The following is a 21,560-nucleotide window of genomic DNA, read 5'->3' as shown; positions in this document are numbered from 1 at the left end:
AAAATTAAAATGGCAACCCCAAGTGACAGATAATTTTAGGGAATCCTCTAGTTTTCTGGTTCCAGTGGGGTCTTCCACTTGAGAACTCATCTGCAGGCATCAGTATCTTAGTATTCTATGGCTGAGCATGGGGTGGCTGCTACTCCTGTCACTTTGTGGAGGGAAAACAGGTCATTGTGTTAAAATCTCTGCTGGAATCAAGCCATAGGCGTAAATAGTGACTGTCATACTAGTTGAAAAAACTTATACAACAATTTTATAAGACCATCCAAAGAGAACCACTCCTGATTATGGTTTCCCTAACTTCAGAAAGCTGATTTAATCTGAACACCTAGAGCTGGTTGACATCAACAATGCCTCAGCACTACTACTGTATAAGCAACTAAAAACCATCACTAAATGTCAATGACCCCTTTCTTGAATCATCTCCCCATCTTTGTTTCATCCTGCCTATTTCTCACTAAAGCAAGTAAGATTTTGAATACTTATTTGGCCTGATTTCATGAGTAAAAGGCCTTAGTGACATGAAAATTCAGCATAAAGGGAGGGCAACTGCGTTTCTTTTCTCAAATACTTTAAGTTTAAAAAGCCAAAACCAACCCACCACCTAGGCTAATCTCATGGTGTCCTTTTGGTAGCTCTCCAAGTGCACAGGCGGCATACTGATTTTCACCCAGACCCTGGAGGAGAGAAACAAAGAACCTTATCTGGCTCCCTTTGGTCTCATTTCTCTCAGCCCACGGGCCAAGCCCACATGGGCAGAAAGGTGTGGTGACAAGGATCAGGCCGTGGTGTCCTTGAGGCCCCCTGAGAGGGGCTCCTCGGCCTGGCCACAGCTTCTCTGTGCTATGAGGCAGGGTTCTGGGAGGCGTCCCTGGAGGGTGCCACAGAAGCATCCTTGAGCCCTGGGAGAGGGAGGGGTGCTGTCTGCAGTCAGAGGGCCTTCCTCTGTGCATGGGCTCTGCCCAGCCACTAGCCCTGCTGTGGAGGTGAGAGTGCATGTGAGTCACCACTACAGGCATTGGAACCACGTTACCAGGAGCAGGACCAGGAAGCTGTGTAATGGGAACTGAATGAGGCCGTGGACTCTGCTCTCTCGCTTTCAAATAAAGCAAACAAGATGGTCTTAGTTGAAGTGCACGCCTCAATGTGAAAGAGGGAAAGTGGCAAACATGCCTTTCAAATAATCACAGGCTGGACAAGACACTGCCCAGGGACTACTGTCATGCTGCCACAGCTTACACCACCCATGAGCTGGCGTTTGGTGACTTCAGACTCCCTACTGAAGGCCGCCAGGAGCTATGCCACAACAGCCACCTCATTTATTTTAGAAGAGACAAGTGAACACACTACACTTGGAGAAGCGTGGATTCACTTACAGGGGTGACACACGGGTGACGCCTGCCCCAGGGAGCCTGCAGTGCCCATGATGGTCTTACACTTTAGAATGTAAAGTGTTGAGTCTAGCATTTGCCATTGATTGCTAACCGCTTCTATGATTCCTAGGACCCAGACTCTGAGCTGATACTGAGTGAGAGAAAGCCCGGGGTAAGGTCTGGGAGTCCTGGAGAGAGAATGAAGAGAGGTCACCGCCTTTTGTGGTCGACTGGGTTTCTGGGCATGCATGGGTGTCAAGTTTCTGGAGAAGCAAGCTTCTCTAAATTCATTCCCATTTTTCTGGCCTGGTTAAAAAAAATCATCTTCATAAACTACAGTGTATGGGGAACCAGCTGGAGATAGAAAGTGGGGGCACAACATAATATGAACTGGAAAACAGAGAAGCTGCTGACTGTCCTGCACAGGGTGTGGGGAGTTTTTCCTGATCTATTTGGTTACCTTTACAGGTAGACAATTACCCTCTGCCCCACATGGGTGTTAAGGTTACACTTCATCGTGCTGCAGGGAATGCCACGTGAGGACCGAGGGGGCACCAGCAGAAACCAGAGCGCCCTGCTGCTCTCACAGCTCCATCCACCGCAACTGCCCACAAGTCAGGGATCATTTTATTTGGCATTTTTTCTTTGCTTTTTTTTCATTATCAATCATATTTGATTAGTAAGAGAGAAAAGATGTTGGAACTTTAATCTGAATTAAAGATACCATTTTTTAAATGAAATATACTGTTTTCAAATAAATAAAAGTATATAACTTTAACAGCCTTTGGTGACTATATGCATTAATTCCTTGAACCAGCTGAATGATCCCTACATAGTGAAGAGTAAATCTAAAGTCACATGCAGTAGGTGATCTTTCTGTGTCTGGCGTATGCAGTAGGTGATCTTTCTGTGTCTGGCGTATGCAGTAGGTGATCTTTCTGTGTCTGGCGTATGCAGTAGGTGATCTTTCTGTGTCTGGCGTATGCAGTAGGTGATCTTTCTGTGTCTGGCGTATGCAGTAGGTGATTTGTGTCTGGCATATGCACTAGGTGATCTTTCTGTGTCTGGCGTATGCAGCAGGTGATCTTTCTGTGTCTGGCGTGTGCAGTAAGTGATCTTTCTGTGTCTGGCATATGCAGTAGGTGATCTGTGTCTGGCGTATGCCGTAGGTGATCTTCCTGTGTCTGGCATATGCAGTAGGTGATCTTTCTGTGTCTGGCGTATGCAGTAGGTGATTTGTGTCTGGCGTATGCAGTAGGTGATTTGTGTCTGGCGTATGCAGTAGGTGATCTTTCTGTGTCTGGCGTATGCAGTAGATGATCTTTCTGTGTCTGGCGTATGCAGTAGGTGATCTTTCTGTGTCTGGCGTATGCAGTAGGTTATCTTTCTGTCTGATTTATGCAGTAAGTGATCTTTCTGTGTCTGGCATATGCAGTAGGTGATCTGTGTCTGGCGTATGCAGTAGATGATCTTTCTGTGTCTGGCATATGCAGTAGGTGATCTTTCTGTGTCTGGCGTATGCAGTAGGTGATCTTTCTGTGTCTGGTGTATGCAGTAGGTGATCTTTCTGTGTCTGGCGTATGCAGTAGGTTATCTTTCTGTCTGATTTATGCAGTAAGTGTTCTGTGTCTGGCATATGCACTAGGTGATCTTTCTGTGTCTGGCGTGTGCAGTAGGTGATCTTTCTGTGTCTGGCGTATACAGTAGGTGATCTGTGTCTGGCGTATGCAGCAGGTGATCTTTCTGTGTCTGGCGTATGCAGCAGGTGATCTTTCTGTGTCTGGCGTATGCGGCAGGTGATCTTTCTGTGTCTGGCGTATGCAGTAGGTGATCTTTCTGTGTCTGGCGTATGCAGCAGGTGATCTTTCTGTGTCTGGCGTATGCGGCAGGTGATCTTTCTGTGTCTGGCGTATGCAGTAGGTGATCTTTCTGTGTCTGGCGTATGCAGTAGGTGATCTTCCTGTGTCTGGCTATGCAGTAGTGATCTTCCTGTGTCTGGCGTATGCCGTAGGTGATCTTCCTGTGTCTGGGTATGCAGTGGGTGATCTTTCTGTGTCTGGCATATGCAGTAGGTGATCTTCTGTGTCTGGTGTATGCAAGTAGGTGATCTTTCTGTGTCTGGCGTATGCAGTAGGTTATCTTTCTGTCTGATTTATGCAGTAAGTGATCTTTCTGTGTCTGGCATATGCAGTAGGTGATCTTTCTATGTCTGACTTATGCACTAGGTGATCTTTCTGTCTGACTTATGCAGTAGGTGATCTTTCTGTGTCTGGCGTATGCAGTAGGTGATCTTTCTGTGTCTGGAATATGCAGTAGGTTATCTTTCTGTCTGGCGTATGCAGTAGGTGATCTTTCTGTGTCTGGCGTATGCAGTAGGTGATCTTTCTGTGTCTGGCGTATGCAGTAGGTGATTTGTGTGGTGTGTGCAGTAGGTGATCTTTCTGTGTCTGGCCCTTGCTACAGTGTACTACTGTATTCACAGCTTTGTGTCATCCTTAATTGGAAATAATAAACATAAGCAAGGAAATGGTAGGATTCTGCAAACTGTTTGCTACTGTAATTCAGGGACTACGCTTTGAAATGAAAGCAGAAAGTACATGTCCTGTTAGATAGGTTTTTCTAGATGAGCCAGTTATAAAGCATGTTTTTTTCTTTTCGTTTGTCGTCGAAAGGAAAGGAAGGGTTAGCAGTACACTTAAAGAATAGTATCAAATATACAAATTCTCTTTAGACAGAACTTGTTTCTCTTGGAAACCGGGCACATGAGAGGTACAGGTGATAGATAGTTGTACATCAGAAGGTAGAGACGTGGTACAAGGAATTCCGGGCCAGCTAAACGATGCAGTGACAGGGCACCGTTAAGAACATGTTACAAGCACTGAAGATGCTACAGGAGCTAAACAAACAAGTCTTCTTGGTGAAATAATTTGGCAGATATTTACAGTTCAGAAGAACAAAACGTCAAAATGTAAGGCATGAAATATTTCTTGGCAGACCACGCTTTGACACATTCCTTCTGTCCAGTTAGGTACACGGTGGCTGGACATGTTCTGGCACTTTTGTTTTTCTTGTGACTTATTAATTTTTCATAATGATATTCATTTGCAACGCAATTTGGTCACCAGGTATGCTATGCTCAGAAAGAGCCACACAATCAGTAAATTGGGGCTCAGAGCTAATAAAGGGATGGAACAGAGGAGGCTGGGGTCTAGCCTTAAGTCTCGGATGGGCACCAGGCCGCTCAAGTTCTTCTGGGTGACTACCTCCCGTGTTCCAATGCTGTGAAAAGGAAGAAGTTTGGGAGAAAGAAAAAGGAAAAAGGAAAGGAAAGAAAATAAAGAAAAAAAGAAGACACATGCGATGGATTTTATCAAAAAGGATGGGATAAAGAAGAGAACCAAAAGATAAGGTTAAAAAAAAATGAAATGAAGTCACAATAGAAAGAAAAGATGAAATGCAGAAACGGGTATGAGAGGAAGACCAAAACAAAACCAGCACAGTTACAGGAAAAAAGGAGAGAAAGAGAAGTGAAAATAAGAAAAAATATTGCAATCTACTGAAAATAAACACATGTAGGTTGAACGAATGGTTTTCCATGTTCACTCTCTCGGCTGGCCAAGCACAACTCCATGCTGCCCGGCCATGCTCCCACATGCTGCAGAGACAGGGATTTCTGAGAAGCAAGCTGAACATGAAGAACCATTGGGGGTTTGACCTTCTCACAGATGCCTGAGCAGGGGGTGGTACAAAGGATTTGGCCAAAGCTGCCTCTTGATCAACCACGCAAACGAAAACCATTTACCTCAGGTACCAACCAACCAAGGCAGAGCCCCCACCAGCCCCACCTCGGGTTCCAGGCTCAGCAGTGGCAGGCATGAGCGACTGCTGTTTCCATCTTTGCAAGTTAGGGTTCTGAAAGCATCCCCAAGGGTGGAATCCAACCAATACCACACTGGAAATCTGGGGCTTTTCCCCCCTTTTGGTGCTACAGAAGAACTGCACTGAGGTGAGATGGTACCTAGAACCACACGACTCTGGAAGCACATTTATGTCTGCCAAGTGGCAGCAGTGACACAGAATCAGAGGCCTGAGGACGAAGCAGGCAGCTTGTGAAGGCTCCACTTGGAGATGGGGAGGCAGGAGGCCCAGGGTTCCTCTTCACACAGGGCCCTCCCCAGCTCTCCCAGAGGAGCCCCAAAGCCCCGATGGCCCTGCTGGAATGTGCTGTTCTGAGAGGGCACAATTCCCAAGCTGCGGAGCACTGACCCACTGCCACATTCCCTGCCAGGAGAGGCTGGTGGGGCCCTGTGGCTACTCAGGAAGGCCTACTTCGAGGGGTTCAGCCCCAGGACTGGGGACAGGAACACCCCAGTGGCCAAATGTGTGAATCTCTTCCCAACTCCATGTTCAATGGTGCCACACGGGAGCTTGAAACGGGCCCTGGCAGAAGCATTTATGCCACAGAAATGGCAAACATTACAGATCAAGGCTTTTGGGGAGAGAGCTGGTGGCTGAACATTTACAGCACAGCACTGGCCACGGTTCACCCTGGGCCTCCAGGAGAAAAGCCTGGGTGCCAGCTTGGCCCCCATCCCCTCCACCCCCACCTGCATGCTCTACTCTTCCGTCTGATAAGATGCAAGCCAGAAAGCCAGGAACCAAAATGTCCTCCTGCACCCACGGGCAGGGTGGAAGTTTATGCTGCCTTCTGGGGCCCTCAGCTAAACTGCAGGTACTCGGCACCCTAGCAGCCAGAGCTGCTAGCTCGTGACCCAGCCACCTCGGCTTGCAGCTGCCTGAACAGGTACATGTCTTCCCCTCATGGTATCGTACCGAAAACAGAAGTCACCTTAAAACAAATGCCTGTGACAAGAGCCTCAGACCTGCAAGGGTTGGCTCAAGGTGGCAGCGAGCCATGTCCCCAGAGCTGGTGCGAGAATTCTGGGGCAGGCACAGGTAAAGTAGGATTGAGCTTTGTTTTGTTTTTATAACTTCTTAAAAAACTATTCAGGTGATACATGTTCACTGTAGAGATTTCAGAAAACAAATAAATAAGCAAGTTAAAAAGACATCCATGATTGGAGGCAGGGGTGGGGTTTAGAAAGGAAGAGGGCGGGGTGGAGGGAATGCTGCCTGTTCCCACAGGAGGAAGGGCCTTCCCTTCGCCAGGGCCCAGGGCCCTTACTGCTAATGCGGAGAAACAACGGCCCTTACAGCTTCAGAAGCCTCACAAGAGTGACAGGAAAGATAGCGCCTGGCACGGGCAGTGCCCTGTGCACTCTGGGACACTGGGCAGGAGAGTGGCTACTGTGGGGACTATTTGGTGATCTGTACTAAAATTATTCAAAAGCCTTACAAAGGTGTATACTTTTTAACCTAAGGCAATGTGGCTAGGGGAATGTATAAGGATATTCACTGCACCTTTGATCAAAATGCTAGAAAACCATATACAGCTTAAATATTCAGTGACAGCAAATTGGATAAATTATAGTGTGTAAAAAAGTGGCTGGGCATGGTAGCTCACGCCTGTAATCCCAGCACTATGGGAGGCCAAGGTGGGCGGATCACCTGAGGTCAGGAGTTTGAGAACAGCCTGGCAACATGGCGAAACCCTGTCTCTACTAAAAATACAAAAAATTAGCCAGGTGTGGTGGTGGGCACCTGTAATCCCAGCTACTCAGGAGGCTGAGGCAGGAGAGTTGCTTAAACTCTGGAGGTAGAGGATGCAGTGAGCCAAGACTGCACCACTGCACTCTAGCCTGGGTGACAGAGCAAGATTCCATCTCAAAAAATAAAAAATAAAATAAAAAAAAAGTGAAAAGGTCTACATTTATTAACCTAAAAAATGCTCACAAGACTGTTAATTGCAAATATAATTACACTTGTTTGTGCATGTGGGTGTTTTTGCTCTGTGTAATTCAGGGACTGGTTGGCCCAAGTGTATGTACTCACGCCCATATGCATGTACACGTCTCTTATCTAGACAGTATGTATCCAAATGTCCTTTATCTAGACAGTATGTATCCAAATGTCTGCAGCACTACCTGTTCACAGTAGGAAACTGGGGGATTCTTTGTGGGAGGGTTCTGAGGAACTAGTGTAGGGGCTTATCTGTATTTTCTAATTTTCCTACAAGGATTTTCAATTCCTTATGTAATTAAAAGTTATAAAAAGTGCTTTTGCACTATACAGCCTAACAGCTGTAACTGTAACAGCTGTCCTGAGCACACAACCCAAGTGGGCTAGTGGCAGGCGGACGGGGCCCTTGTGGGTCTGGGCTCAGGGACAGGCCTGCCATCGCACTGTGGCTCTCCAGGGGGCCACTTTGTCACTGGTCTCCTGAGGTCTTTGTGTTCAGAGCTGGTCAGAATGTTTTCGTTGAACTTGTTCGAGAGCCCAAGAACTGAGTAGAGGTCTCCGCATGGACTGTGTGCCTAACTTGGGGTGCCGGCTCCTGACTGGCCCTGATCCTGCTCCTTGCTGCCACTACCGCAGGGATCTCTGTCCGCTTCGTTCTCCTTTCTTCACTGGCTGAGGTCTGCAGCTCACCAGAATGTCCCCTCCCACCACCGTGCAGCTAATGGGCACAGGCGCGGCTGCCATCCCTCAGCACCAGGGTCACACTGGACATCAGGCCTGAAGGGCACCAAGGCTCCTGGGGAGCAGACCAGGGAATTAAAATTTTAAAAAGGTGCCCCAGAGCAGCAGCAGTCTTTGAGTCTCCATTGCTTCCCTGAGCCTGGGCAGAGGGATGGCAAGCTTTAACAGAGAGGTTGAGATGAACTTAGAAAGACAAAACGGGACAAAACGGTTCCATTTTTACAAAATGCGCTTATCAAGAGGCAGGAGCTCACGCGTTGCTTTTGTGCATTATTGTGAGAAGGTCAAACAGCAGAAACATACAGAAAGGATAAGAGAATTGAACACTTTAAATAATTTGGTGAGAGGACAAATGATACAGAACATTTAGTAGAAGTGACCGTTGGAAACGAGACTTTAACAGCATTGGTGACTACATCGAAGGAGACGGGAAACCAGGTTTCTTATCCTTTCTTTTGGTATGTGAGGTAGGGGGCTGCCCAGCAGTGCTTGAAACAAGGCATCGATCAACAGTAGACACTTTTAGTTCCGGGTTTCATTCTGCAAACACGCCTGCTGCCTCAGAATCAGAACATCATTAGGGTGAGGTCGCCAGAGCACACTGACAGCTCTCATGATAAAACACTCATTTGACACTTTGCTCATAAAAGCAAATTGTGTCGACTGCTAGAGAAGCAGCAGAGCAGACCGGTGCAACCTGCAGACGCGTTGCTTCACTCGTTTGGAAATGTACAGATATCAATATATACACGACGACAACAGCAGATGCCTGCTGAGAAAGCACTGGCCCTAAGTCACACCCACGGCCAGGCAGGTGGCCAACAGGGCACTGCATGTCATGGCTGCTTCCCAGCTTCCTGTTTAGCTGCCTGACCCCTGGCTTGCCCACCAGTCTACCGGTTTACTGGGCAGTCCTGCTCAGAAAGTCCTGCTAGCTCTTTCCCCCACCTTACCTTACAAGAGAACCCTGTCTGAATTTGATAGTGCCAACAGTTTGACTGGTTTGTCAAACTCAAGTGTGACGGCTGGAGTCAAGGGGCTCATGCAGGGTAGGCCCTGCGGGCAGGAGCAGGGTACCAGCTCATCTGCAGTTTACACGGGCCGGGGCAGGCGGGGCGCGCGGCCTGGCTGCGGCACTCACCTGCGCATGCACTCCAGGGCCTGGGTGAAGACCTGCGGGGCCATGCCATGCTCGTGCTGTAGGATCAGGCACTGCTCCAGCGTCACCGACATGGCTGTACGGTCCTTAGCGCTCTTGCAGCTGGTGAACCGGACCCCATTAAGGCGACGGCAGATCTGCCAACAGAAACATGGGCCGTGCTTAGGAGGCGAGGCTCCACAGAAAGGCAGCACGCTTCACACACAGGAAAGGCTCCCAACCAGCCCAGCAAGGGCAGGGACAGAAACTCAACACCCAGGCCTGGCCAGATGCTCCAATTTTGTTCCCCAACTCCATGCCCTGCCAGAGCTGGCAACAGAAACCAAGTCACTTACAGATACCAGCCCTTTTGGGGGCCTGCTGCCTGGAGGCCTGCCATCATCCCTGCCATCCCCCGTGTGGCCTGTCTTCTCCCACAGGACACTCTTTTGCAGTCTGCTGTCCCCTTTCAAACCATGCCTGGGCCCTCTTATCACATTCAGCCCTTCACTGCTGATCCCTCAGGGAAAGAGGGTGGCAAATATGACCCACTGGGGAAGCCAGAGCCACTCTCAGGATGCCCACAGTCCTGGGCCAAGTCTCCAGGTATCCCTGGAAGGTAGGGAACAGACCTACTATCTCTACTCTTCTCTTTCACCTGCACAGATAGGAGCAACTCAGAATTTGCACTGTCCTTTGGCCACCTCCTGACCACCAGCCCCACAGGCCTCCTCCCGCCATCCTTTCCTGGTTGCAGAGTTAATGCCAGCACACTTCCCTCCTCACAACTGAATGGCTCACAGAGCGGGGGCAGGGCAGCAGTGAAACCCGCTCACAGGGTAGGTGGCAGGGCAGTCCTTTTCCGGACTGGGAAAAGGCCACCTGAGTGCACCTCCTCTCCCCACGGGGAGAGTTCAGGGCATTTTCCCTGCACCACTAGATACAATCCTAGGCACACAGTCACCAAATCCAGCAAGCTCTGAAACAAGATAATTTTTTCTTGTAAATCTGTGGCAATCTCATTTGGCAGCACAACCAGACCTGAGCTGATATAAGACTACTTGCAATCTTTACTTATCCCATTTTATGTAAATATTCATACTTTTCAGTGTGGCAATAATATGAGCTTGGTTGCAGAGTGCTGTCTCAGGCTCCCCCGGGGATGTTAAGTCCTGTATGTATACCATGGTACACATATGTGATGTGCGCCATATTACTTACATAAGTAAACACCAACTGTGTACCATAGTACTTTCTAAAATCTGAAAACTTGTGCATTCCAAAACATCTGGCCACAGGGGCTTCAGATAAAGGACTATGCACCTTATCAGATACTGCACTATGACACCAAGGCTGGTATTTAATGAAACATCATCCAAGTGATATGATGGTGGGCTCCGGGTATCTGTTGTATGCCAGAAAAACATCAGTGTCTCATCAACTCCTGAAGATGGCACAACACCTGCTTGTCAGGCCAGCAAAGCCAAAGAGCATGCCAGTCACTACCAGGATCATCACTAGACACGAACATGGTACAGTGCTAAGAACCTCATCTAGGGAAAGGCAAAACAAAAGAATGTTCAGGCAAGACAATCAGAAGGAGAATGGGCTTCTTCTGAGAACAGACAAACAGAAAGAAAGAAAGAAAAAAATAACAGGCCCTAAGCAGATAAGCAGACCCTAAACTAATGGAGACTAAATTAATCAAATTTGTAAAGTTGTAACTGACAAAGCAAGAGTGAACTTGGTATGTGCACTAAATTCTATGGGCTGTAGAGTTCATCACCCAAACACATGACAGAAGCTGGAACTATAGGTTTCAAAAAGCTTTGAATTCACAGATGCTGCATCCAGAGCTAACGTGAGGTTCTGGAAGGCAGGCAGGGATGGCCAGTGATGCATCCTTGACCAAGAGGGCACTGCAGTGCCAGGCTCCCATCCCAGAGGGACACCAGCCACTTCTGGTGCACTGCTGGGTCTCCCCATCCATGAGATATGGGCTTAGACTTGACTAAAGATATTCCAGCTATTCAGCCAAGGACCCTTTATTCATACACACAAACAAAAAAAAGTATAAGAGCCTGAAAAGGAGAGCAGCTCTGGTCAAACTCGGGATGGGAGGACTCAGTACCTGAGTGGCTGGCACTGCTGCCCCACAACCCCTTATCCCCAGGGGATGCCTGGGGTTCGGTGCACAACGTAAGAACCCGTGCAGCTGAAGGTCTCTGAGAGCCTTGCACCTCTACACTCATGCTTGTTACCCTGAGGCCTCTACTGGGAACAAGAAATACAGGACTTGATGGACTGCTTTTCTGTTCTGGTGACAGGGGATGGTCAGTTGTCCCTATACTTAATGATTTTTCTATTATATGGCAATAGACAGGTAGAACCACAGTTTCCAAACAAGATATGCAAGAGGTCTCTGCACCGCTCGTCTGTAAACTGCCTGTGTGTGTATTCTAAGGAGAATGAATCAGTGAATGCATGTCCCCCACCACTGTTCGGACACCTAGCTGTGTCACCCTCTGCATTCTTTTTTTTTTTTTTTTTTTTTTTTTTTTGAGATGGAGTAGTCTCACTCTATCACCCAGGCTGGAGTGCAGTAGCGTGATTTCGGCTCACTGCAACCTCTGCCTCCCAGTTTCAAGCAATTCTACCTCAGCCTCCCGAGTAGCTGGGATTACAGGCATGCGTCACCACACCTGGCTAATTTTTGTTATTTTTTAGTAGAGATGGGGTTTCACCATGTTGGCCAGGCTGGTCTCAAACTCCTGACCTCAGGTGACTCACCTGCCTCGGCCTCCCAAAGTGCTGGGATTACACGCGTGAGCCACCGAGCCCAGCCACCCTCTGTATTCTTCGTATCCTGTGGGAAAGGCTTGCTCTTCACACAAAATCTCTTAACATACTTAGGTAAGAGGCTGTCACAGCCTGGCTAGGGGTGTTTAGCAACCCCCCAGGAAAAATAAAAGTAGAGAGCCCCCTCTGCCCTGCTGCAGAGACCCCATGGCCAGTGTGTGCCCTGCCCTACACCCCGCTTGCTGGGCCTCGCCTGAGCAAGCAATGCCAGATGAGGCCCCAAAACCAAGAGGATACCTGAAAAATGAGGCCTGAGAAACCTGCTGAACTTCCTGTCACTTTGTGCTTCAAAATGTGTTCTGTTATAATGAAAAGATTTAGAGGGCAGCCGGGCCCAGAGAGGGGAGACCTGCAGATTGATCCACCCCACGCTTCCCACAAGGATAAAGTCTGACCAACTGAGGCACTCAAAAGATGGAGGGAAATGTTCACTCTTTAAAGCTGAATTCAACAAAACAGTATCAGCAGCCACAACTGTTAACAAACCCAGAATGTGGAGCACGTTCAAAAAGTGCGGCTTCATGAAGACCGGCTTGAACACAGGACTAATAACCAACCCGAAGTGGTGGCCATGCACCATGAGCAGCTGAGACTGTCTGCTGCTGTGGAAGAGACTCGAGGCTGAGAGAAGCACCTTCCTGACAAGATGGAGAGGCACACTTCAGAGCGAGCTGCTCAGGGAAGCTGTGGAGGGCTGGACCCTCTGCTGCTCGAACTCTGTGATGAGGCGTGGTGGCTGAGGTGTGGTGGGCAGTGCAGTGCCACCTCCCCCCTGGGCTCACCATCCCTCTCCTCAGGCCCAGGCAGGGAGCGGGAATGCCACTGGGGCCACATGTGCCCGAGTCCCAGTGCTGGGCAGGTTATCCTGCTGTGGAGAAGAATTAACCTCACCCCTCATCAAGGGTGAATGAATGACCAGCTATGAAATTGCTCTGATACCCAGGCTCAGAGCAGTGGCTTGGAATTCCACAAGTAAACTTAGGAGAAAATATGAGCAGGGTAAGTGCTTGGGAAAATGAGGAGATCAGAAGCACAATGGACGATAAAGATGGTTTAAAGAGACCTGAAAGGTCACATGGCTTCCTTCTGACCCTACTAAATGATGCAGTAGACAGTGGTTTTCAGCTGGTATCGATCGCCAGGCTTCTGAGGGTGACAACTGTCATCAGCCTGGCTAGTAAGTGCCCCAAGAGATGGACTGTGTTAAGCTTATCAGAATTCAGGCAGCCCCAAAGGAATGGACTCTGTGAACTGTTCAGTCTCTTCCAGAGCTTCAGAACGTATTCAGTGACTCCCTCCTCTCCCAGTATGGAGAGCTCTGCTCTCCTGCTGAGATTCTACTTTGTAATGTTTCTGTCATGACGTTCAGCTGTGGGCACTGCAATAGCCTCCTTTTCCTCTCTATAACCAGTACCTCAGCAGCTTGCCAGAGAATGTCGACGTTCTTATTCTTCCGGGCATGCACATTCTGACCCAGAAACCGCAGCAGCTCTGGCAGGCACGTCTGACTGCGAGACCGAGGCAGGCCTGGAAGAGAAAAGGAGTCCATGGGAGTGGGTGCCGCACCCAGGAACTCCCCCGGCAGAGGGAGCCCCCCCAAGTGAGCTGCTGTGGCACACAGTGGTAAAACGATGAGTTCCCAGTTGAAGAAGGGATGGAGGTGTTTGGGGATAGGACACGGCTGCTGGTGTGGTGAACACTTCATTTCTTTTACTGCCACCTTCAAGGGACATTTCCTTCATCTCCCTTCAGTTCTTCTGAAGGGCTGGGAATGGCCACCGCATCACCTACAGGACTCCTTGTAAATACCCATGCCTCCCGCACCCCTCCCAGACGAGGGAGTTAGGAGGGAGTGACAGGGAACCAGCTGGTCGTCAAAACTTCCCGAGGGTAGAAGAAACTGGGGCAGTGGGTCTGGGCCATTGAGCAGGCCTGGAAACCTTGGGAGGGATCAGGAAAGCGCAGCCTCCTCCAGGGGGCCCTTGGCCCATGCCAAGAGAACACATCTCTGCAGGACCCAGGGAGGCCCCTGCTCCCACATCCTAACAGCTCCTCCTCCATTCTGGCAGTCTCCAGGCCCTTCCAGGACCCCTTGGGCCTGAAGATCCATCAGGTCACCTTACCAAGAAACCCCAGACAAAACTGAGGAAAAATCAACCACTCCCGGAAAGGTACTCTGGGATTTTCAAACACTGGGATTATCAAAGACAAAGAGAAGAGCCTCAAGGTCATGGCTAAGGAAAACAGCCACAGCACTGGAATCCCCGAAGCCAAACCAAGTACATGGCAGCATTTGGGATCTAACTGCACACCTGGTTTCCACCACACAGCCTCACCCTGGTATACACAGGTCCTGTGCTAATTACTTCACGTTGCTGCTGAGTGCTCCACACCACGCCGGTCAGGGGACAGGGCAGAGACAGAAAGATGGAAAGCTGGCATCAGCTGCGATGGAAGCTGTGGGAGCCCAGAGGAGCGGAGCTTAGCCGGGTCAGGATATTTGCCCTCCGGCGTAGACAGCACCATCTCACCTCCCAAGATGCACTTTGGCTTCTCGCTGGCTGCCCCTGCAGCCCCTACTTTAATGAATACCTGTCCACTGAGGAACCATGCAAAGTTTGGGGGTATTCAGCTGGTGGGCTCCATCTCCTCAGCCTCAGAGACCAGCCATCCTTCTGAGGGGAGAGGTACCTGGGCCACATCTGCCCCAGCTTCCTGGGTCATGGTCCAGTCGGCTGGTTCCTGCCTGCGTGGTCCAGCCTGGCTGCTCTGCTTCTGGAGGCCTTGCCCATCCTGGGCCTTCACTGTCTATTGTAACGGCTCCCTGAGCCCTAGAGACTGCCTGCCCTCTAAGGCGCTAGGCACAAATTCCCACTTCCTACTTACTGCAGCCGCTCACCACTCCCACTCCTCCAGGCCTCAGTGCGTGCCCCCTACTCCCTCCCTGCTCACCTTTGTGGCTCCTTGGCTGGCCCTGCCGGTAGGCCCATCCTTTCCCCTACAGCAGTCAGAAGACGCTGCCTGGGCTTGGCCCAGTTCCCGGGGAAACTTGCCCTCCATGCCTCAGTTTCCTCATCTGCCAAGTGGGTGTGAAACCGGTGCCCATTTCCCAGGGCTGCTGTGGGGATCAAATTAGAGAATCCACACAAAGTGGGTAGTAGGGGGCCCAGCTTGTGGCGAGTGTGTGACAAATCTGCTGTTTGAACTCCAATCCCTGCTAAAGAGCATGAGGACACCTTCTTAACAGCTCTGACGTCCACGGCACTGATGGCCTTCAGCTGCCAAGTCCTCGCAGGACCTTGACTTCATGCTATGTTTACCACCCTGGCTGTGGCACGCAGGGACCACCTGGGGAGTTTCTGAAACCCTAATGCTCAGGCCCTGCCCACCACACTCTGGGGTGGGGCCCAGGCATCTGTATTTTTCCAGGCTCTCTGGCTCCAACTGCATCTGTGCCAGTCACCTCCACTCCCCTCAAGGCCCCGGTTCTGTGCTCACTTCTCTCATGTTGAGTAGGACAAGAACACCTGTTTTACTGGGGAGACTGAGGCTGCCCAACCTGAGCATATTTCCTCCATTCGTGTCCCTACCTTCTCTCCTCCCTCCTTCCCTCCCTGCAAGGACACCCTCCACCTGCCCACTCCAGGGCCTGGTCTGTGACTCTGGCGTCCTCTTGCATCTTCCAGCCCTGTGTGTTCTCCTTCCCTCGGACCTTTGAGCACTCCCATGGCCCCTGCAGCTCCAGGGTGTGCCCCACCTGCCCACAGCCCCATCCCTCAAGTTGCTGACAGTCTTTGGGACAAAGTGGTCCATTCCAAGGCAGCACCATTTCATCACCCCTTGATCCCTGGCCCAGCCCTCGCCACAGTGAGACTGTCTGGGAGAGATCACCAGCAGCTCCTTGTCCACACATCCAGAGGCCAGCAGCGCCCCACACCCTCCTGGCTCCTGCCTTCTTCCTGCTAGCCTGTGATGCTCTCTCTGGCCTTCTGTTGAGTCCCTTCTTCCTCGCTGTCCCCCAGAGCAGGGGTCTCTCCAGATGCTGTTGCAGCCCCTTCTCATCTTGCCACTCAGTGGCCTCAACCACGAAAGGGCTCTGCCCTGTGGCTCCACGTCGGCACTCCCCACAGGTCATTTGCCCATGTCATCAGCTCAGCTGGGGCCAGTGCTGCACTCGCCGTCCCCTGTAGACCTGCGCCTCTCTCATCGGCGGGACGGCCCCTGCTGTTGCCGGCACCTGCTGTTGCCAGCAACTCCAGCGTCCTTGCCCAGCGCCAGGTCTGTCAGCTCTCCCAGCAGACACAGCCCTCACCTCCCCAGCGCCAGCTGCACGTGGCCGCTGAGGAGCGCATCCTCAGCCCAAACCCTCCTAATGCCTCGTCCCTCTCTCCACGCTCACTGTCACTACCAGGCTGGAGTCAGAGTGAAACAACATCTCATCTGAAGTGTCACAGCCTCACTCTGGCCATCAGCGGCTTGCCTCCCCTCTTCCAATCCAACCACACACTCTTGCTAGATGAACCTGTGAAGAGGCGGCTTTTTTCCCACTGCTTCCCTGCTGAACACCACTGAAGCCATGACTTCTTGGCCCAGCCCGGGCGTGTTCTGCATCACTCTCTCCTAGCAGGACGGCTTCAGCCACAATCCAAGCATGTGGGCTTCAGAGCCAGGCACCCCTTTCTTCATCTGGACATGGATCCTATCACCGACCCATAGGGCTGTTGTGGATTCAGCGTGGAAATATATGTAGAGCCCAGCCCAGTGCCTGGCACATCCATGACCTGTGAAGGTTCACCAGCAGTACTGTTTGACTATCTCTAAACTCTAAGGTCTACCGTACCGTCCAACAGGATGCAGATGAAGCCTGCCCAATTCGAAGCCCAGCCTATGTGGGTTCCCTCTTTGGAAACCCCCATCAGAGGACACTAGTGTAACGCAGAAGGGATGATACCTTCTGCCGCGTGGCACCCCCTAGTGGCTGTGGCAGCGCCTGCACAGAGAGGCCGGCACTCTGGGACCAGCTTTCCCTCCAAGGCAGGGTCCACTCCTCATTCGCCATCGGATCCTCTAGCACTTTACACACAGCAGATCCTCAGGGAATATTCACTGGGTTGAATTCAACAGGGAATTCTCATAGGCAGTGCTGTGTAGCTCTCGGTTCCTCCCTGAGTTCTGTGGCTGCAGAGCCCTAGCTGCAGCATCTTCACTGGAGGGCACGCAGAGAGATGACCATCTCCACTGCCTCCAGGAGATGCCGAGATGGGGCCATCTTGCTCCCAAACACCCAGCAATGTTGGCCCCGCGTCTTCCTCTCTAAGCACCACAAAGGGAGGTGACTGGGCTGCTCACCTGGCCGAGGGTGGGTCCTGCCTCTGTGATTCCCCCAAGTCCTACCAGCAGGTGCACAATGCATGCCACCAAACACATCAAGTGTCACTGACTATGACAGCATGGGAAGGAGCCATGTCACACAGGCTAGTAGAGAATTGACGGCAAAGAGATGAATGAGGGCCACAGCCAAGGGAAGCTTCTCTCTCTCTCTCTCTCTCTCTCTCTCTCTCTCTCTCTGTGTGTGTGTGTTTAGGGAGAGAAGGAACAGTGCACACACATGCACAGGCATGCACTCACAGAGGCAGGGCAAGCCAGAGCTCAGACATCTAAACTGATAAAAAGACGAGTAAGTGAAACCTACCATGACTGAAGAAATACTTACAATCCTCAGGCAAAACTTCCTTAAACTGCTCAAAGTAGGAATTTAACCGCACCAAACTCTCCACGTTGATAACTTCTTGTAAAGATGTATCGCCAAACCTTGGGAGGTTATAGGGGATGCCATTAGTTGGCTAATGTCACTTTCTTCTAACATGAACACAACTGCATGGAAGCTAACTCTGCTGATTCTCTCAAACATTTACTATGCATATCTAAATTCTAAGCCACTCTCCTTCTTCCGAGCATAAAGGCATTTCTACAGTGTTGCTGATCAGTTTAAATGCATTCCATTGGCAGGAATCATGTATCACTGTTACAGGCGTGCCTGAGAGATGACCAGAACATGATGTGGTACAGATCCTGTGCAGCACAGGAACCCCCCTCACAGCCGTTTGGCTCAGAGTCCCTGGTCTCCTCCCATCTGAGGCACTTAGGAGGGGGGACGGCAGTGAGGTATGGCTGAGAGGTGAGGGTGCAGCCCTGTACTCCAATCTGAAGTCAATCTCTGTGTGCAGAATGAACAGGCCTGACTGCCAGCCCCGCCGGGACAGACATGAAGCCCTTGCCCTTTCCTCATCATCCAGGTTCACCCTGATCACACTCCGTGTGCTACAAGGAGCATGTGCCAACTGCCTAAGAAACAAAGCTGTAAAATGCCACCTGCAAGGAAGGCACAAGGTGGTCATTAGAAAATGCAGGCTTTGAAGTCCAGGTCCTGGGCCCCAGTGCAGTCTCACACGTCCCTGCTGAGGGGCCTTCTGAGCATCAGCTTCTTTGCGGCCCTAGAGCATCCCTCAGAGGGCAGGACTCCCTCCTACGGGTCCCAGCCCATCCACCCCTGGTGTCCACAATGGCCTTTTCTCTAGGCGCCTGCTCCCTTGGGGGCCATCCCTGACCCTAGGCCTGTGGCCTCCCCTCTGAGGGCTCTTCCCTCAGCTTATAAACAAGCCCAGCTCACCAGTGACCTCAGGGCCAATAAAGAAACAAAGCCAAGAACCTGCCCTTCGCAAGTCCTCTCTGTCCTCAGTGTTGCATCCTCCACCCTCCCCTCGATTCAATGTACCTGGCCCTGGCTCAGCCCTCTCTAGAAACTGCTCCTGCAAGTCTGTGGGGTCCGAAGCTACTGGATGCAGGCACCATCATTCTCCCCGCCCTGGGCCACCTCCCTGCTGGGGCTCCAGTGAGGCTGCACCTCTCCTTGACATAGGCGCCTCCAGCTCTGCTCACACCTTTGGGGCTTTGCTTCCTGGGCTGGTGCCCTCAGTCCAAACCCAGCTCACCACCTGCCTCTGGACACAACTCTCCTGCCAGTTCATGAGCTTAGTGGGTGGGTCTGTCTGGTGTACTCCCCTCCCACTCAGCCCCAGCCCCAGCCCCAGCCCCACTGAAGACCAAACCCTTCCCCTGACCACTTAAACAGTTCCCCAGCCTACCCCTCTGCAGAACACCAACACTCCCCCGGCCCTGATCCAGGTTCCCACCTCCGGCCTGGACTCCTCCCAGCAGCCTCCTCCTCACACTTGTCCCCTTCATCTCCTCCTGGCACATGCTAGCGAAACGACCTACTTAAAATGTAAATCTGATTGTGTCCTGCCCCACTGAGAGTTCTTCAGTATCTCCCAGCAATGATACCATATTTCCTAAGTTGGTGTGACCCTACACCTAGGCGTCAATGGACATCACCCACTGGGGTTGGACATCAGAAGGCCCGGCAGGAACATGGCATATGGTTCTGGAAACCAAATTTCCTTCAAAGTAAGTACTTGAAGATCTCTGTTTAGACTAATCTACACACATCACATGAAGATAAATGACAACACAGGAATCATTCCTCATGCACTAGTGGAAGGCCAGTATAGGGTACATATACCCAATCCACCCTATCTTCTCACACACGTGTGCACACAGGCACATGTGCACACACAACTCCCCTCTGCAGTGTGGCAAGTGACCCTGGAGGGCAGTTTACAAGGTGTAAGCCTTTAGGTTCGGGCATGAGTCTCAGCCTGGCACACAGAGCCTGTCTACCCCTACCTGCCAATCCCTGCCTGGAACCTGGTGCCCCTGAACTCCATGCTGTTTCTCCTCGCCAGGCCTTTCTTCAGTCTTCTTAATCTGACACGTCTCCCCTCCACCTCATCATCCAACTCCTATTCACAATTCAAAGCCCCATCCCCTGCAACTCCAAGAAACCTTTACAGACCCCCTTAGACCTTGCTGGGTGCCCTACTCGGGATCCCACAATGCCCTGTATCTGTCTTCATCATTGCATCCATGTCTCTCTCTCCCACCAGCTGAGTCCCTGAGGACAGAGACCACCTCTGGGTCACTCTGTGTCCCTAGCACCAAAGGCAGTGAGGTGCACGGCCATGATGAAAATGTTGGCCAAAGGAAGGAAGGATGACAAAGTCTGTCCAGCACTTGGAGCCTGAAGAGGGGTAAGTACGTTTTCTGCTTCATCTCCAGGGCCACCACACCCCCGCAGCCCCGAGGGGCCGGCACGCACCTCTCGGCCAGTGTCTGCTGCTCATTGATGCCCACGTTGAAGAGGACAGGCTGCACTCGCAGCAGCATGCCACTCTGGATCTCCCGGGGCAGGGCGTCAAACAGTGGGCCTGGCAGAGGGACCCGCACATTAAACCCGTCGCTGGAGAAAGGTGGAGAGAGGGAGAGCAGTGTGAGTCCAGCAGGCCCGAGCAGGCCGCAGTGCCCGGGCTGGCCCTCTGGCTTAGTGATGGCCAAACTGCCAACCACAGACCTTTAAGGGAGTGGCACTAACCTAGGGGGCTGTAATCAGAGCATTTAACAAAATGAAATAGGATAAAAAAATTCAGAAGAGTACCTTCCCTGAGATAAACAAAAATGAAAACTGCTCTGGCTCAGAGAATTTTAAACCAACACTTTACCGATTTCCTGTGATGACGGGCAGCATGTCTGCGGAGGCGCTGGAAGTGGCCTGAGTGACTTTGAAGGTCACGTTCCTCAAGTCCATGATCCCAAGGCTCATGTCCTCCAGCATTGCCAGCTCCTCCCCTGGACATGAGAGAGGGGCAGGGCTGTCAGGCAGAGGGCGCTGCTACTCTCCCCAGTCTCAGCAGGAGGCAGCCAAGCTCAAGCCTGGCTGTGACAGGAGGGGTGCAGGTGTGGCTCTGGTGGAGGGGGAGTCTCTGAACCTCTTCCCCTGCAACTCACTCCTCTGTGAGTCAACAATGCCTCTGAAATCCCACAGCCACATCAAAGCATGCATCTGGTGGAAACACGCGCCATCCTTTCCCACTTTTTCTTGGGCAAGCATAGGATAGTAGGGAGGGAAACAAATACATAAACTCAGAAAGCAAAGCCAGCTCTTGAAACACAAAATGAGAGATGCTAAAGCAGCTTTGCTGTGGCCAGACCCTCCCATTACACAGGGCTTGATATCTATTCGAGGTCCTCAATTTCCAACTATTAACAAATGCTTTCTGTCACCTTCTCAGAAGAAACAAATAATAAACAAGAGTAGGAAGAAGAGAGCCTTTTTGGAGGGCAATTTGGAAATATCTATTAAATTTAAAAATATTCCTACCCTCTGACCCAGGAACTCTCCTTCCAGTCATTCAGTAGCTGCAGAAACAGGCCCACAAGTGCCTCATGCACAGATGTCACTGCTGCACTGCTGTTTCAGGAACAACCCGAAGTCCAACAGGAAGTTACTGGTTAAATAATTAGCATCCATCCTCAACCAGCAACAACAAACCAAGGTGTGTGTGTGTGTGACTGCTAGGTCTGCCATTTGGTCCGCTGTTATATATTTTGGATTTATTTCAATCAGCACGCATTACTAGTATAGTGAGAAAAGTGCCTAGCAAGAAAGGATGGAAACCACACACACAAGT

The 21,560-nt window shown here is 50.9% G+C and overlaps 1 protein-coding gene and 1 long non-coding RNA gene across 18 annotated transcripts in view; one reads left to right on the top strand and one right to left on the bottom strand.

Moving 5' to 3' along the window:
- Positions 1-21,560, bottom strand: part of INPP4A (inositol polyphosphate-4-phosphatase type I A) — a 146,458-nt gene that overhangs the window by 5,652 nt on the left and 119,246 nt on the right. For 10 of the 17 annotated variants that reach the window (XM_030827655.1, XM_030827654.1, XM_030827663.1 and 7 more), the window contains 6 exons: positions 20,592-20,718; positions 20,192-20,332; positions 17,687-17,784; positions 13,388-13,500; positions 9,118-9,272; positions 3,378-4,655 (listed from right to left, as the gene is read on the bottom strand). In XM_030827655.1, coding sequence (XP_030683515.1) covers positions 4,475-4,655; positions 9,118-9,272; positions 13,388-13,500; positions 17,687-17,784; positions 20,192-20,332; positions 20,592-20,718 — 815 coding nt within the window. In that variant the 3' untranslated portion in view covers positions 3,378-4,474. Of the gene's footprint in view, positions 1-3,377; positions 4,656-7,140; positions 8,532-9,117; positions 9,273-13,387; positions 13,501-17,686; positions 17,785-20,191; positions 20,333-20,591; positions 20,719-21,560 lie in introns of those variants that run through there. The other 7 variants (XM_030827661.1, XM_030827666.1, XM_030827662.1 and 4 more) reach the window with 2 other exon arrangements.
- LOC115838319 lies at positions 2,499-3,836 on the top strand. Its single transcript, XR_004033326.1, has 4 exons — positions 2,499-2,723; positions 2,873-3,234; positions 3,480-3,752; positions 3,784-3,836. It is a non-coding gene; the product is annotated as an uncharacterized LOC115838319 (long non-coding RNA).

The sequence above is a fragment of the Nomascus leucogenys genome, chromosome 14 (assembly GCF_006542625.1).
Source record: "Nomascus leucogenys isolate Asia chromosome 14, Asia_NLE_v1, whole genome shotgun sequence".
Taxonomy (NCBI): Eukaryota; Metazoa; Chordata; class Mammalia; order Primates; family Hylobatidae; genus Nomascus; species Nomascus leucogenys.
The sequence above is the reverse complement of the archived record's forward strand: the minus strand, read 5'-3'. Positions and strand labels throughout refer to the sequence as shown.